Raw genomic sequence first — 17,540 nt, forward strand, 5'->3', positions numbered from 1 at the left:
TGATTGTGGCGCTCACCTGCACGGCGCCAAACACGCATACGACCATCATTGGCACCAAGGCAGAAGCGACTCTCATCGCTGAAGACGACACGTCTCCATTCGTCCCTCCATTCACGCCTGTCGCGACACCACTGGAGGCGGGCTGCACGATGTTGGGGCGTGAGCGGAAGACGGCCTAACGGTGTGCGGGACCGTAGCCCAGCTTCATGGAGACGGTTGCGAATGGTCCTCGCCGATACCCCAGGCGCAACAGTGTCCCTAATTTGCTGGGAAGTGGCGGTGCGGTCCCCTACGGCACTGCGTAGGATCCTACAGTCTTGGCGTGCATCCGTGCGTCGCTGCGGTCCGGTCCCAGGTCGACGGGCACGTGCACCTTCCGCCGACCACTGGCAGCAACATCGATGTACTGTGGAGACCTCACGCCCCACATGTTGAGCAATTCGGCGGTACGTCCACCCGGCCTCCCGCATGCCCACCATACGCCCTCGCTCAAAGTCCGTCAACTGCACATACGGTTCACGTCCACGCTGTCGCGGCATGCTATCAGTGTTAAAGACTGCGATGGAGCTCCGTATGCCACGGCAAACTGGCTGACACTGACGGCGGCGGTGCACAAATGCTGCTCAGCTAGCGCCATTCGACGGCCAACACCGCGGTTCCTGGTGTGTCCGCTGTGCCGTGCGTGTGATCATTGCTTGTACAGCCCTCTCGCAGTGTCCGGAGCAAGTATGGTGAGTCTGACACACCGGTGTCAATGCGTTCTTTTTTCCATTTCCAGGAGTGTATGTAACTATTGCTGTCTATTGCACTCCCAAAGTACATAATTAATGAAGTCCTTCACAGTCCCACTCATATGTGTCTCTAGGTTGTTTAGTTTACGACTACGTGCACTGCGATTTTATAGCGTCCTATTTTTGGGTTTCCCTTCGTAAAAGTACGCGGATTTATGCCTGCAATGACCTTGCGGTTCTCTAATCGTCGAGATAAAGATCATTCATCAATTTTTGCATTGCATTTAAGAGGTATATTCGTTGGTGCGGCTTCATAATTATCGCATCCAGTGCCTCTCCTTTAAGGACTGACCTCGACTGTTGCCCATATTTACACGGAGTGCAATGGTGCAGTGGTTATCACATGAACTTCCATCCGGGAGGACGACAGTTCAAATCCTAGTACCATTGCGCACAGTTTTATATTACATCCGGCAGCGCTATTTTTAAGATTGTGTCGTTTGGATGCCCTGAAGGCAAGTAGTTTCCCGGGAGAGAAATAAGGAAACAGCAGATTTGAAAATTTGATCTCGTGAAAATGCTGTGCAGGGGCTCAAAGGTTTTTGAAACTTTCTGTAAGTTCACTCCAGCCGATATTAATTCTCTGTGTCCCTATTAATATTTACGTTTCCACAGGTAAACAAGAGAACAAACATCAGATATCAGTAATGAAGTTGTGAGTTGCCTCACAGCAAACAATGTACGACACGGCGAGCATCGTTAAAGTACACACAGCTTCAGAACATTACAGAAAGCCGTAAACAGTCTCCTGCAAACAAATCGATTGCCCGAGTATATTACTGTAACACAGACGGTAACTACATTAAACCAGTTGTTGTTGTACGTCAGTCCTCTTTGATAATCTGTAAAATACGCTAGCCATCCTTTGAAACAAATGCAATCATTGAAATTTTCTGCTAATCTCGACAAATAATATTCCTTTCAACAAATTCCTGCAGCATATATTGGACTATGTTGTGGAGATGATCAAGTGAGGAATGTTTGTTAATCAGCTAAACTGAAGTCATGGTCGTGCATCACTTGCGAAATAGAGTTCCTAAGAGTTGACTGTGTACTTAATGTCGTATTTGATTACTTACACTGAACTGCTTTTGGCGTGGAGCAGAAAATTATCCGCGGGAAATTAAATGGAGACAATCCGAAATTCGGGTGAAATGATTTAGGCAGACTTAGCCTGAAATAGGTTCGACCAGAAGGCAGTTTTAACGCTTCTCGCTATCATAACAGTCTAATATGAAAAAGAAACACTACTTGGAATACAAACGAAAGTGAAACTAACACATTATAGCTTTTTAAACTATTTTCCTTAAGAACTCTATTGTCGCAGAATGTATTGGAAACAACTGCTACAGTGTGAGTACGCAGATATATATTACAGAAAAAAAGACAACATGATGAAAGAAAAGTAAAACTCAAAATAATTGTGGAATAAACTATTCGCGATTTAAAAGTAGCGTCATATTGAATAAAACACTGGAGCATTCGACTGTCGCCGTCAGGAATAAAAATCACTGACAGTCGGGGCTGGAACGGTTTTCTGATTATATTGATACGATTGCGGCATCTGGAACTGGAGACGGCCGAAGTGAGACATGCGCAGAAGAATAACTGCGCAGCTCACAGCACCACCAGTCTGCTGCAGGAGCAGAGACGTCACGTGGCGAGAGGGGCCGGCGCCAAGTTTGAAACTGCCGCTCCCGCCTCTTTAGAAGCGTCGGGCATCCATCTTTATAGTATGAAGGCTTTCACGACCGGATGACATATCTTCTGGTAAACCTTCCGGGATGTAAGGTCGTGGTCCATGAAACTCTTCAGCTCCTAACGTTTCGTCCAGAGCTGCGCTGGACATCTTCAGAGGGGTGTTTCTCCTCCAGTGAGTCTTGCCGACTGACGGGTCAGACGTCTGAGAGCGACTTATGTATCGTAGAAAGTGGGCGTGACCAGAGTTACACGTGATATGCAGAGATAACCTTTGTCAGAGATAAAACTTAACTATCGATCGTAATCTCGTCACGGATAAAACTGTCTAGCAATTCTGTAGTGCTACTGTCCAAATATCACTAAGTTTCATGGTCTCTTCTTTCCGATTAAAATTATCCCTATGTTTATATATTTCAATTGCTTCTCTACAAAGCCGTGGGTAATAGTTCGTCGTCGTAGATAAAATTTTTGTTTCGGAAAACTTCACTTGGTGATTTCCTGGCTGAAAAGCGTGTTCTGCTACAGCCGATTTATCTGTTTTTCCTAATCGGCAAAGACTTCTGTGTTCTTTTAACCGTGTATTTACGCTTCTTTTTGTTGTTCCAACATAAACTTTACCACATGTACACGGGATTTTATATACGCCACTGGCTGATAGAGGAGCGCGTTTATCTTTTACAGACCGAAGAACATGACAGATTTTCTTCGTTGGTCTAAAAACAGGTCTAATATCATGTTTACTTAAAATCTTTCCAATCCGATCCGTTACTTTCTTTATAAAAGGGAGAGAGACTGTATTCTTCCATCGTTTTTCGGACTTGTCCTTAAGCTTTTTGTTGTTTGGGTGCAGAATTCTGCTTACTTCTTTCTTTGAGTAGCCATTTTTCTCAAAAGCGTGCTTCAGATGTTTTAATTCGTCGTCTAGATACTCCGGCGTGCAAATCCGTCTGGCTCTGTCAACGAGACTTGTAATCACACCTCTTTTTTGTTTTGGATGGTGGTTAGAGTTTTTATGTAAGTATCTGTCTGTGTGCGTTATTTTTCTAAAAATCTGTTGTTTCAAGCTTCCATCCGTCTGTCTCATAACTAAAACATCCAAAAACGGTATTTTGTTATCATTTTCATTCGAACAGTCAGCCATGGAAAAAGCAGATAAGAAACCATCTCGATGGTATCGGTATGTAGACGATACATTTGTGGTCTGGCCACATGGTAGAGAAGCCTTAGGCGAATTTTTTGATTACCTTAATAATATAAATCCAAGAATCCAGTTTACCATGGAGAGAGAAAATGATAACAAAATACCGTTTTTGGATGTTTTAGTTATGAGACAGACGGATGGAAGCTTGAAACAACAGATTTTTAGAAAAATAACGCACACAGACAGATACTTACATAAAAACTCTAACCACCATCCAAAACAAAAAAGAGGTGTGATTACAAGTCTCGTTGACAGAGCCAGACGGATTTGCACGCCGGAGTATCTAGACGACGAATTAAAACATCTGAAGCACGCTTTTGAGAAAAATGGCTACTCAAAGAAAGAAGTAAGCAGAATTCTGCACCCAAACAACAAAAAGCTTAAGGACAAGTCCGAAAAACGATGGAAGAATACAGTCTCTCTCCCTTTTATAAAGAAAGTAACGGATCGGATTGGAAAGATTTTAAGTAAACATGATATTAGACCTGTTTTTAGACCAACGAAGAAAATCTGTCATGTTCTTCGGTCTGTAAAAGATAAACGCGCTCCTCTATCAGCCAGTGGCGTATATAAAATCCCGTGTACATGTGGTAAAGTTTATGTTGGAACAACAAAAAGAAGCGTAAATACACGGTTAAAAGAACACAGAAGTCTTTGCCGATTAGGAAAAACAGATAAATCGGCTGTAGCAGAACACGCTTTTCAGCCAGGAAATCACCAAGTGAAGTTTTCCGAAACAAAAATTTTATCTACGACGACGAACTATTACCCACGGCTTTGTAGAGAAGCAATTGAAATATATAAACATAGGGATAATTTTAATCGGAAAGAAGAGACCATGAAACTTAGTGATATTTGGACAGTAGCACTACAGAATTGCTAGACAGTTTTATCCGTGACGAGATTACGATCGATAGTTAAGTTTTATCTCTGACAAAGGTTATCTCTGCATATCACGTGTAACTCTGGTCACGCCCACTTTCTACGATACATAAGTCGCTCTCAGACGTCTGACCCGTCAGTCGGCAAGACTCACTGGAGGAGAAACACCCCTCTGAAGATGTCCAGCGCAGCTCTGGACGAAACGTTAGGAGCTGAAGAGTTTCATGGACCACGACCTTACATCCCGGAAGGTTTACCAGAAGACATCCATCTTTACTTTCGCTCAATATGTTAAGTCCTTACCCACGCCCTATTAGGTGTGTACTCCTGGTCTCTGTATCAGTTGTTGCTGTTGATTCTAATCTAAACTACCTCCTTTATAAAAGCATCTCAAGACGATGATGCGTGAGCCAAGGCTGTCGTGTTTCCATATTATATTGTATTTTACGCGCTTTTTCAACAATGGTTAACTGTTTGCGTTCTCAAGTTTTCTTACTTCTCAGTAAAACGTTCTGAAAAATTCAAACTGTTTGACCTATACAGGGTGTTACAAAAAGATGTTAGGTCCCATAGTGCTCAGAGCCATTTGAACCAAACACACAGCAACAGAACGTACCAGCGTGACTTCAAACACTTTGTTACAGGAAATGTTCAAAATGTCCTCCGTTAGCGAGGATACATGCATCCACCCTCCGTCGCATGGAATCCCTGATGCGCTGATGTAGACCTGGAGAATGGCGTATTGTATCACAGCCGTCCACAATACGAGCACGAAGAGTCTCTACATTTGGCACCGGGGTTGCGTAGACAAGAGCTTTCAAATGCCCCCATAAATGAAAGTCAAGAGGTTGAGGTCAGGAGAGCGTGGAGGCCATGGAATTGGTCCACCTCTACCAATCCATGGGTCACCGAATCTGTTGCTGAGAAGCGTACGAACACTTCGACTGAAATGTGCAGTAGCTCCATCGTGCATGATCCAAATGTTGTGTCGTACTTGTAAAGGCACATGTTGTAGCAGCACAGGTGGAGTATCCCGTATGAAATCATGAGAACGTGCTCCATTGAGCGTAGGTGGAAGAACATACTGATGAAACTAAAATGAGCTCTAACATGAAATTAAGCGTTTCCGGACACATGTCCACATAACATATTTTCTTTATTTGTGTGTGAGGAATGTTTCCTGAAAGCTTGGCCGTACCTTTTTGTAACACCCTGTATACACTCATGCTCATAAATTAAGGATAATGCTGATACATGGTGAAACAACGCTCTGGTGGGCGGTTTGTGGATTTAAATCAGCTCGGGGTATGACCATGCGGTGCATTTGACCTGCGGTTATCGCACGGTGGCGCTGGCAGCAGTCCACATACGCAGAGGTGTGTTGGTGCATGTCAGAGTACGGTGCTGCGAGTAAGTGTACAGACGTTTTCAGACGTGCTAATGGTGACTGTGTGTTGAAAATGGCTCAAAGAACACATATTGACGGTGTTATGAGGCTGGTCAAACAGCAGGTCGTAGCACGGGCCTTCCGTGGGCCACAGAGTGTGATATCAAGATTATGGCAACGATTCCAACAGACAGGAAACGTCTCCAGGCGCTACAGTACGGGACGTCCACAGTGTACAACACCACAAGAAGACCGATACCTCACCATCATTGCCCACAGAGGGCCACGGAGTACTGCAGGTAGCCTTGCTCAGGACCTTACGGCAGCCACTGGAACAGTTGTCTCCAGACACACAGTCTACAGACGACTGGACAGACATGGTTTATTCGCCCGGAGACCTGCAAGGTGCATTCCACTGACCCCTGGTCCCAGGAGAGCCCACAAAGCCTTGTGTCAAGAACACAGTAAATGGTCATTGGAACAGTGGTCCCAGGTTATGTTCACGGACGAGTCCAGGTATAGTCTGAACAGTGATTCTCGACGGGTTTCAATCTGGCGTGAACCAGGAACCAGATACCAACCCTTTAATGTCCTTGAAAGGTCGTGGTTTGATGGTGTGGGGTGGGATTATGATTGGTGCACGTACACCCCTGCATGTCTTTGACAGAGGAACTGTAACAGGTCAGATGTATCGGGACTTCATTTTGCACCAGTATATCCGCATTTTCAGAAGTGCGGTGGGTCCCACCTTCCTTGTGATGGATGATAACGCACGGCCCCACCGAGCTTGGTTGGTTGGTTTGGGGAAGGAGACCAGACAGCGTGGTCATCGGTCTCATCGGATTAGGGAAGGATTGGGAAGGAAGTCGGCCGTGCCCTTTCAGAGGAACCATCCCGGCATTTGCCTGGAGTGATTTTAGGGAAATCACGGAAAACCTAAATCAGGATGGCCGGACGCGGGATTGAACCGTCGTCCTCCCGAATGCGAGTCCAGTGTCTAACCACTAGCCCCCCCCCCCCCCCCCCCCCCCCACCGAGCTGCCATCGTGGACAGGTACCTTGAAACAGAAGATATCAGGCGAATGGAGTGGCCTGGCTGTTCTCCAGACCTAAACCCCATCGAGCACGTCTGGGATGCTCTCAGTCGACGTATCGCTGCACGTCTCCAACTCCTAGAACACTTCAGGAGCTCCGACAGGCACTGGGCAAGAATGGGAGGCTGTACCCCAGCAGCTGCTCGACCACCTGATCCAGAGTATGCCAACCCGTTGTGCGGCCTGTGTACGTGTACATAGTGATCATATCCCATATTGATATATTGATGTCGGGGTACATGCGCAGGAAACAGTGGCGTTTTGTAGCACATGTGTTTCGGGACGGTTTTCACAACTTATCACCAATACCGTGGGCTTATCTGTGTCGTGTGTGTTCCCTATGTGCCTATGCTATTAGCGTCAGTTTTGTGTAGCGCCACGTTGTGTGGCGCCACATTCTGTAATTATCCTTAATTTATGAGCATGAGTGTAGATAGTGCTGCATTCGCTCTCGAAGAGCTATCTCGTCTTTAGTCTTTAACAGGGCGCACCACACATTTGGGGGGGGGGGGGGGAGAGGGGAGGAACACTGGTCTTAGTCCTTGTCAATCCAGTACACGTCGTTACTTGCTGCTTGTTGCCCCACAGTACGGCAGAAACGCCGCGTCACACAGCGTCCTTTACTGGTGGCACCTGAAAGCGGTTGGGATGTCTCCATTGCTGTAACCATTCTCCGTGAGCACGTGTCTCAAATGCTGCAATTTAGACTGTAGGTGGTCGTCATTGAAATAATCTTTGCTCTATGTACTAGTGTGTACAAGACCGCTTTCTTGCGCACGAGGTGGTGAAAGTTATTCGGGTTCAAGTACCGAGAAGTGTGCGCTGCTTTCCTCTACAATGAATGAACGAGCCAGCCTTCCACTCAACTAATTGGTTTACGCTTGTTACATAAGAACAAAGACTTGATTGTCTTGCTAGCCGACAAAGTATAAGTCACAGTGGTTCTGAACACTACAATTGCTACCTTTATTAGAAGATGATACGTACCAGATACTCAGTCGTGATTCGACTTAGCCATTGGCAGAAAGACAGATAAGTTATAAAAAGACTCTAGCTTACCAGGCGAAGTAGTTAAGACATTAATGCCTCGTGCCACCAGACCTCCAAGGGTTCATGGACTGAAGAAGATAGGAAAGGAAAATGTCCCTCTTGCGCTCATTGTTAGTGCAAACAGTTCGCCCACCTACAGACTGACAGGGTTATTAGCACCCAAGCTGAGACACTGTGAACATCATGTGAATTCGCACACATTTGTTGACATACTCAAGAAAATGACGACAGGCCGAAATAACATAATGGTTAGTCGAGAAGTTATGTCGCTTTTTACGAGGGTACCAGTGCAAGACACGCTGGATTCTTCGGCCCAACATTTTCCGTGAGGGATCGTCAAGTTGTTCCGTCATGTCCAAACGGCTGCGTACATCCTGTACAACGAATATTATGAGATGGCGAATGGCACACAATAGGATCTCTACTGGTCTCCGGCAGTAGTGAATTTCTTCATGGAACACGTCGGGGAGCAGGCTCTGAACCCTGCAACGTTGAGTCCATCTTGCTTCCTCCGGCATGTCGATGACACCTTCCTGATATGGCATCATGGTGAAAATACACATTTCGTTGATGGTATGAACAGTGTCCATCCCAACATTAAACTTACTATACACATGGAGAAGGATGATAAGCTACCGTTCTTGGAGGGCAGGAGGCCGGCTTGGTCATTCAATGTACGGTAAACAAACGCACGCAGATCGGCACTTGAATCCTAATAGGTGTGACCACCAAGTATACAAGAAAGCGGGTACACAGACCAAAGATTATTTTCGATAACGGCCAATTAGGGTCTGATCTGCAGCGATTGAAACGCGTGTTCGGGGAGAAAGTTTACAGCGAAGGAGAACGACAGGAGCTGTCAGGTGCCACTGACGACGGACGCCTTGTGAATCGGCAGAAGACGACAGACCGGCTGCGTTCCTGCCATGCTGCGGGGCAACGAGCTGCAGCTTAGGACGTGTGCTGCAGAGACATGGACTGAGAGCAATGTTTCGGTTCACCCCCAAAATACGAGATGTGATACGTCCTATTAAAGATGATTTAGCTGTTCGAGTGAATGGTGTGTACGGTGTCGCTTGCGAATGAGTCAGTATCTATGTAAATCAAATAGCTTGAACATTACTGAGGACTATCGACATATTAACCAAAGGGAACGTGAGAATTCGGCCATAGCTCATCATTTCCTGACAAACGGATATAAAATACAATCTGAAAAAGACAAGAGTCTTGGCTCACGCGTCATCATTTTGTGAGGGGAGGCATCCGAAATTAGAAAAAAAACTGCAACATCTTAAGTAGAGTCCAGCGTACACCCTTAGTAGGGCATGGGGTCGAGCTCTGTATATCGAGCGAATGCAGAGACGAATACCTGACGTAGCTAGGGAGGCGGGAGCGACACTTTCAAACGTAGCGCCAACCCCTCGTGCTCCCTGACGTCACTCCGTCCTGCAGCGGACTGAAGCTGCTGAGAGCTGCGCCGCAACCCTCCTTCCGCGCATGCGTCTCTTTGGCCTTCTCTGACTGGTTCCAGATGCTGCAGTCGTGACTATATAAGCGGAAAGCTGCGTTCGTCTCGTCAGTCAGCGGTTTTTACTCCTGACAATGGCGGAGATATCGAAAGCTCGTGTTTCTTATTCGATATGAGGCAGCTTGTAAACTGAAAAGAGATTACAAGAGATGCTGCCACGACGACTCCATGGACGCAAATTAATTGTTACCTAACGAGTTTATCGCACAAGCCATCAACTGCGGCAGGAGGGGGTTACACGATACTGCATGCAGTCAATGTGCATTCATAAGATTACCATGGGTGGTGCTGCGTTAGGTTCTTACAGTATTTATGGAGCTGAAGTCCGCAACGTCGTGTCGTATGTTTGGTATTTATGCTTAGCACAGATTTGTTTTATTGTATAATGGATATTAAGTACTGCTAACTATAGATGTACAAAAAGGTGTGAATCACGTAGTGGGCAGTGCTTGAGAATGGTTCGCAAAAATAAAATAGCTTACAGCTTGGGCGAGCCTTTCAAGACGTACCTTTCAGTTTCAGTAATTGTGCTGTCTGCAGCTTTTCACGGTTTGGGCACAATGCTGTAAATGCCGAGGTCGCAGGATGTTTACGCTACCTCACAAAAAAATGGAGCACGCATAAGGAAGAAGGAAATAGAATGATCCCTCACAGTTTGAATGAGTATGTAATGTTATTTCAGTGTTTGCAAAATCGAGTCAAACTTACAAAGAACTTGGCGATTTGAGCCCCACTTATTCACCCCGTCTGCTCTGGACCTATGCATCGTTTCAGTTGGTGATGGTATCAGAAAACCGCTAAATCCTCTTCTGAGGCAAGTTGTCACACATTTGTGATAACTGGTCTTTGATATCCGGAATACTAGCACTGGGACGGAGTCGATGTCTGGGATGGTTGATACCAGTTGCTTCAGATGAATCTGGGAATCTTACTGGCGGTGGGCGTATCTCAACATCACGCGGACAATTCACTGAGGCACGTTCCACGAGTGGACGAGCGTTGTCTTGCTGAAAAATGGAACCACTATACTGTCACGTAAGAAGTAACACATGAGGACGCAGGATTTCCTTGACGTATTGTTGCGCCATCAGACTGCCCTCAGTCACTACCATCCGTGATCCGTAGTCATGCCCTATGGCTCCCTACACCATGAACAAGAAAACTGTGCTTATCCAAAACACTGAGGAATGGGGCCTCTCCCAACCTCGTCGTCATACATCCCATCAACGGTCATCTGAGGTAGTGCAGAACCGCGATTCGTCGTTGAACACAATCCGACGCCGTTCAACATCAATCCACGTTTCCCGGTCACGGTATCACTCCAAAAGCAGCCGTTTGTTTTGTGATGTGAATGGCAGCGTACACATTAGAAGGTCATTTCCTAGTGTGGCTGCTATTAGTCTCGAGCCAATTGTGCAGCGTGGCACGTAATGTTGCAAGGAGTCCATTATTTGCTGTCGGTAGGCAGGTGCAGACTTGAAGAGTTCAGTATGTTTTCGGTGCGTTCTTCCGTTGTGGTGGTCAGACATGGTCGACCAGAACGTTGATGACGAGTACGCAGTTCAACATCGAGCTACTGTTGTACCCGAATGCCTCAAAAAATTTGGATATTGCACGATTCGAGCAGCTGGCCAAATGGAGATACACAATGAGTCTCCCTTCAAACTCTGTCAGATGGTTAAAACGCTATTTTACACGAGTATGCAGCATACTGATGTCACTCACAGTGTTAACTCAGCAAGTGATGCTGTTCACTCCCCTTATATAGCCTGTCAGATACGGTAACAACGTTAAACACGAACCACGCCCATTGCGGTGGCTCTTCTAACTCTCACAGTGAATTGCAAGTCTAGTAAATTTACTTATCCACAGATGGTGTGCACGTCAAAGAAGTTACATTGACATACGACCATCTCGTAAAGAATTTTCAGTTTTTTCGTCAGGCAGTGTAAATCGGAAGCAGTCTATGTAGGGGGCTGAGACAGCATTTTGTTGTTATCTAATATCATATAAAATACCACTTGGTCGTATGGATAATCAGAGGTGTGCTTTGTGTCTGCAGTTGTGGAAGTGCTTCACGAGGGAGCGTGTGACCGGCCCGTGGAGCGAGGCGAGGACCCGTGCGAGGCGGCGGACCGCCTGCCCGCGGTCATCGACCGGCCGCTCTTCTGCGCCTCCGACGGGCGCACCTACTACAACGCCAAGGCGTACTCCTGCGCCGTACACCTGCGGGGCACCTGGTTCCCCTGTGAGTTGATTCCTTCCAGCTTCTCAGTGTGACGAGACCTGCCCCCGGTACCTGTACTGCTCGGCTGATAAATGTCTGCCAGTAGTTGGTGTGCCAGCGGGGTTTACAGATTTTGTTCCTGATTTATTTTAACCCTATATTTACTGCCGCCACTTAGGAGTTCTGGTAGATTTTGTGTGGAATTATGCAACTACACCGCCAGTTAGAGCAGTAAGATCGGAAGGGTCCCTTCCATACAGTCTGTGTTTTCTACACTGGACGTCAGCACAGCCTGCACGCCATTCCACAGCCTATACATCAGCATGGAATGTGAACAGCTGTACGGAAAATGGCTTCTTGGAGTGTTAAACCACACTGCGGGGTTATGTAAATAAGAGAAGTTTTGTATGTGAACTGAGGTGAGCTGCACAATGTAAATAATTCGTTTTGTCTACAGTGGTTTCAGTCTCTATTAAGACGAAATGTACATAATTGTGTACAAAGCATATTTTCAGAAAGAGAGCATATATTTGTATAACTGATGCTTATAAAATCATTTAAAAAAACCTAAGAGCATATGCGCATTAAGAAAATTTCAATCTGCAGAAAAAAAATCGAGTCTGAAAGGGTTAACATGTACTCGCTGGAGTGTCTCTGTTTCTGCTACCGGACCTCCATTTTCTTGACCGAAACACCAGTAACATTTAACATCTATAGGGCATATAGAGAGAGAGAGACAAAGAGAGAGAGGGAAAGAAAACAATATCGGCAACATTTAATATATCGTGTGTGGCGACATAATTTTCAAGCGGGAACCACTAGTCTCCAATGCATAGTTTAGGCGGTGGGACGTCGAAATTTGAGATTGTGGCATCATAAATTCCTTCGACTGTAATTAGTATCACACTGAAGTGCCAAAGAAACTGGTGTAGACATCGTATTCAAATACAGAGACATGTAAACCGCGCGGGATAGAGGCGCGGTCTGAGGGGCCTTGCCACTGTTCGCGCGGCTCCCCCCGTCGGAGGTTTGAGTCCTCCCTCGGGTATGGGTATGTGTGTTGTCCTTCGTGTAAGTTAGTTTAAGTTAGATTCAGTAGTGTGTAAGCCTAGAGACCGATGAGCACAGCAGTTTGGTCCCATAGGAACTTACCACCACAAAAAAGATATTCAAACAGGAAGAACACGTCGCTGCGGTCGGAAACGCCTATATAAGACAACAATCGATATGGTCACGAGTCCAGCAGAGACGTGCACGCGGTGTCAGGCTGTTAGGAAAGGCACGTCTGCTGCCATGGCCCATTAACGCGAAATTTCGCACACTATCCTAACGGATGGATTCGTCGTACGTCCCACATTGATTTCTGCTGTTATTTCACGCAGTGTTGCTTATCTATTAGCAATGACAACTCTACAGGACGCCTCTGCTCTCGATCGGTTAGTGAATTGTCCATGCATCGTCCATGGTGAGATGTAATGCCTGACATTTCGTATTCTTGGCGTACTCTTGACACTGTGGATCTCGGAATATTGAATTCCCTACTATTTCCGAAACTAAAGGTCTCAGGTGTCTAGCTTCAACTATCATTCCGCGTTGAAAGTCCGTTAGTTGCCGTCGTGCGGCTATAATCACGTCATATGGATCACACGAGTACAAATGACAGCCTCTATTGCTGTCGCTGTCCTCCATTGGCGAGTTTCCGTTGCTCGGCATGTTGAGCAGTTCAGCATAATCACATTTCAAACCTTTTCACGTGGATCACTTGAGCATAAATGACAGCTTCGCCAATGCACTGCCCTTTTATACGTTGCGTACCCGATGCCACCGGCATCTTGTTGTGTTTTTTCTTAAAGATATTTATATTTTGATAAAAATATTATTCTCTTGTGAAGAATCAGAAATCTGTTGTGAGTTTTGCACCACTTCTTGGCTGGAAGAACAAAGACTTTTCAAAAAACTTAAGTACTGTAAGTGATAGTTTATATTTCACCTGAAATCGTTTGCAGAAGGCGTAGCGTTCTCAAGATCAAGAACAGAGTTCGCATTGACACTTAATTTATTTGTGTCGTTATCATGTTCGATCATGACCGGATTTGAGACATAGCAACTACGGACAGAGAAACCTAAGGGGCCAGACAAGAGCTGGAAATTTTCTTTGCTATACTACACCACACATTAAAAGAAGTTGGATTTAAATCACAAACAAGGTAAATAGCAGTGCGCCTTCTGCCTTAACTACGACGTTTGCCGACATGCAGTCGGTCCCTGGTAGCTGTATGAAAACTATAAAAACACCGTTATTTCTGTTGCTATTAATTGGAGATTGATAGCACAGAAATGCTCTAAGTAATAAGCAGGCACTACTGCATTTGAGAGCACAATAACTTATTTAATTACCTTTGTCAGTATTGCTAACAACAGGCTCCGTAAAATTTCAATTTTCTATCTTTCTGGTTGTTTCCTTAAGTAGAGTCGTTTAACATCTTCGATATTTCATCTTAGATGCACGCATAAATTCTTACATAGCACTGAACTATAGTAATATTTTATAATAACTATTCAGTGATTGCGGACCACGCCATATACGCGTCCGCCGTCTTTAAAGAATATCACGAGTCTGGTAAAAGAAGAGGATTACAATTCTTCAGCTGTCAAAAAATAAGAAACACAAAATATATCTATCGATACAATTTATGAACAATTCGTATTCCGCGCCGTGGAGCGTAAAGTATTCTTTGTAATATCAGGTGGTCGCTGCTCAGCGACGATCTAAGAAATTTTTACACAAATTCTATGGCTTTTATGAGCCTGCATGGTTAGATTATCGAATGTAAGTTTATTTAAGCTATCCAAACAGATACTAATATTACAATCTGAATGTATGCATATTGCTACCCAATGACTTTTATCACCTCAGTGTCGTCTACATTCCAAGTAATTCCTGACTGGTTTGTAATTTATCCAGAAGTGGCTCTAAGTTTACATCCCAGAATTCGGGACTGCAAAGAGAGCCTTTAGGGCATCCTTTTGAACACAGTTGGTAACTGTTAATGTGAGGCTAGACAACGTCACGTATCCGTCTGTTCGTTAATCTAATGAACAATGTATAATTACAATCGGCGCTTGGCAATATTCTCAACTTCGACGCATAAATGTTATCTGTGATCGGTAACACTCTGTCGATTGTGTCACCTGTGACGCGTGTGCATTTTTCTCCACAATATAGCACTGAATAAAGTGTTTGTGGATGGTGTATAAACAGTTACCTTTTGAAATCGGAACTCAGTCGCCGACTAATGCTGAGCATGGCGGTGAGATCCATAACCGGAATAACGCGAGAGGAATTGCTAATGTGCCGGATGCACGCCTGAAAATAATGATATCATTTCTCCGAGAGGAAAACTTCAAGAATGACAAGGCTGCCTTTATTATGCACGAGAATGTGCAGAACAGTCGGCGATCGAGTTTTCAGAATTTGCCATCTGTTTCATCATATGCCTCTCTATGATCTGAAATTAGTTGTGTACACTGTTAGTGCAGCACGAATTGTTGGACTTATTATTTTCCACAAAACCATAACTTCTGGTAGCTGATTCAATGCCTGTTTATTTGTTTACCTATTTTCTTATTATTTTATCTATTGCTGCACATCTGGCGCCACAGTCTTGTGGTTCTAAACCGGGTCGATACATTCTATGCATTTTAGTTTGCTATTAAATATATAACATTGTCAACTAAAGCTATATTAACAGAAAAAGCAGAAAAGCAAAGATGCAAGAAGAGTGGAACGAAATTAAAAGTAAGACTCACAATCACGTACCCTCTTCTCCTGAACTGTTACAATGGTAATCAGGAATCTTGGAACTGCTCACGACTACTGACTATGCAATTTGTTACATCAAAGTTCACCCCTATATTTGACTACTGGCAAATGATACTGCGTGGCTTGGCAGCGCTCGATCTTTCGCACTACTATTAGTGTTAGTGTGACTAAGTGTTTTTACACAATTTAAAGAACTCTGCACTCTAAATAAAAATGTTTCATCATTAATTTGGGTTCCTATGACTAATTCCTTTGACGCAATTTTAAAAATATTGCGCTATAAATAAACATGTTACATCATTAATCAGCCTCCTCATTAGCATCCTATCGCATGTCATCAGCATCTCTTTCTCAAATTACAAAGTTCAATGAGCTTTCCTTCTAAATGATTAATTGCAGAACTCGTTCTCGAGGTTGTTCTGATGCAGTTCTTCTTCTTGTACGCATACGTTCCAAACCTTGTTGATTGACCCATTTGGCAATCAGGAATATTAGCCCATACTTCGACATCAATATCTTAATATTCCGTAATGTAGAACTCATACTGTAGTGCTGTTCATATTCTATACACACCAAAAAAAGTTTTGCATCACCTGTACGGCGCGGCACATTACTGTTCACCGCCCTGCCAATGTCTAGCAATGTTCATTTGTCTATCTAAAAGCTGTAGTAGAAAACACTAGACCACTACTGCTATTGCAGGTCGCAACATACATAGAATCGTCCGGTAAACGGGATGTGGCTAATACTGAAATAAAAGTTTTAACTTGGCAATGTAAATTTTCAGGCGTATTTTTACGATAAAGATCACAGTCAATACTGCCAAGTCCGTACTAAGTGTCTACACAATGTAAAGTTCCCAATCACACCACAATCACACACGTAGCCAGTTTATGATATTTACACCCGTTACCGAAGTTAATAGAGTTCACTAGACCGTTTAGTTATGAAAATGCTCGCTCAAATGTTGTGCACTCTGCTCTACACATAATACCTGTTCCAGTCTTAGACCGCACAACACGCCACACGGTTTCAACTAACAGTCAAAAGCAATAATTTTGACATTCCGTCCGAAATTCCACACAACATCCACTATACCGTTCATTTAAATACACTTTGTACTACTTCGCGAACTCGTAATTAGCATTTTCCCGCGATTTTACAGTACTTTCGTCGGAGCTGCTTTCAGTGACATGTTACTAGTTCAAATCCTCAGCCCCGACTTACTTAGATCACACCAAAGGCTTTGTTCCCAGCATTGATTGGCGTGAGCCTGCATTTTTCTGATTGGCTGATATCACAAACAGCAAATCAGGTTGCAGTATTATCCCGCGCTAACCCGCGCTTCACTTCAATGACCAATCATCGTAAAACATTTCTTTCTATGGCAATCGCTAAATAAATTTAGAAAAGTATCAAATATAAAATTACTCCTTCTGAAATTACCGATTAATTTGCGTTCTACTGACGATTTATTAGTACCATAAGCTGACTGCACATTTAATTATAGTAAATCCTCTGTATAGTTTAACTGGTACTTCGTGAATAAACAAAACAATTTTCATTTACTTCTGTTCTTCTTCACTCATACAACACTCACACTGCTAATTACTACACATATAAAACAATTATAATTATGCAAATACATTAAATATTAATCAAACATAACTTTACAACATTGTTTTGACTACGACTGCTAGCACTGTCCGTCAACTGCTGACCTCTGCCGCCTACTAGTACGACTACGTGCAGCTCTGTAACTCAGGTCCATGTCAGCTGGTGACATCTGTCGATGACTCATGCCTATAACGATATCGTCCTAACAAGTGACAGGAGCGATGCAAAGGCCTTACCCG

The 17,540-nt window shown here is 44.3% G+C and overlaps 1 protein-coding gene across 1 annotated transcript in view; it reads left to right on the forward strand.

Annotated features, from left to right (window-relative positions):
- LOC124595881 (agrin-like) overlaps positions 1-17,540 on the forward strand; it is a 279,110-nt gene that overhangs the window by 244,651 nt on the left and 16,919 nt on the right. Inside the window, exon 7 of the mRNA XM_047134792.1 lies at positions 11,697-11,882. Coding sequence (XP_046990748.1) covers positions 11,697-11,882 — 186 coding nt within the window. The remainder of the gene's footprint in view (positions 1-11,696; positions 11,883-17,540) is intronic.

Source organism: Schistocerca americana, chromosome 1 (assembly GCF_021461395.2).
Source record: "Schistocerca americana isolate TAMUIC-IGC-003095 chromosome 1, iqSchAmer2.1, whole genome shotgun sequence".
Taxonomy (NCBI): Eukaryota; Metazoa; Arthropoda; class Insecta; order Orthoptera; family Acrididae; genus Schistocerca; species Schistocerca americana.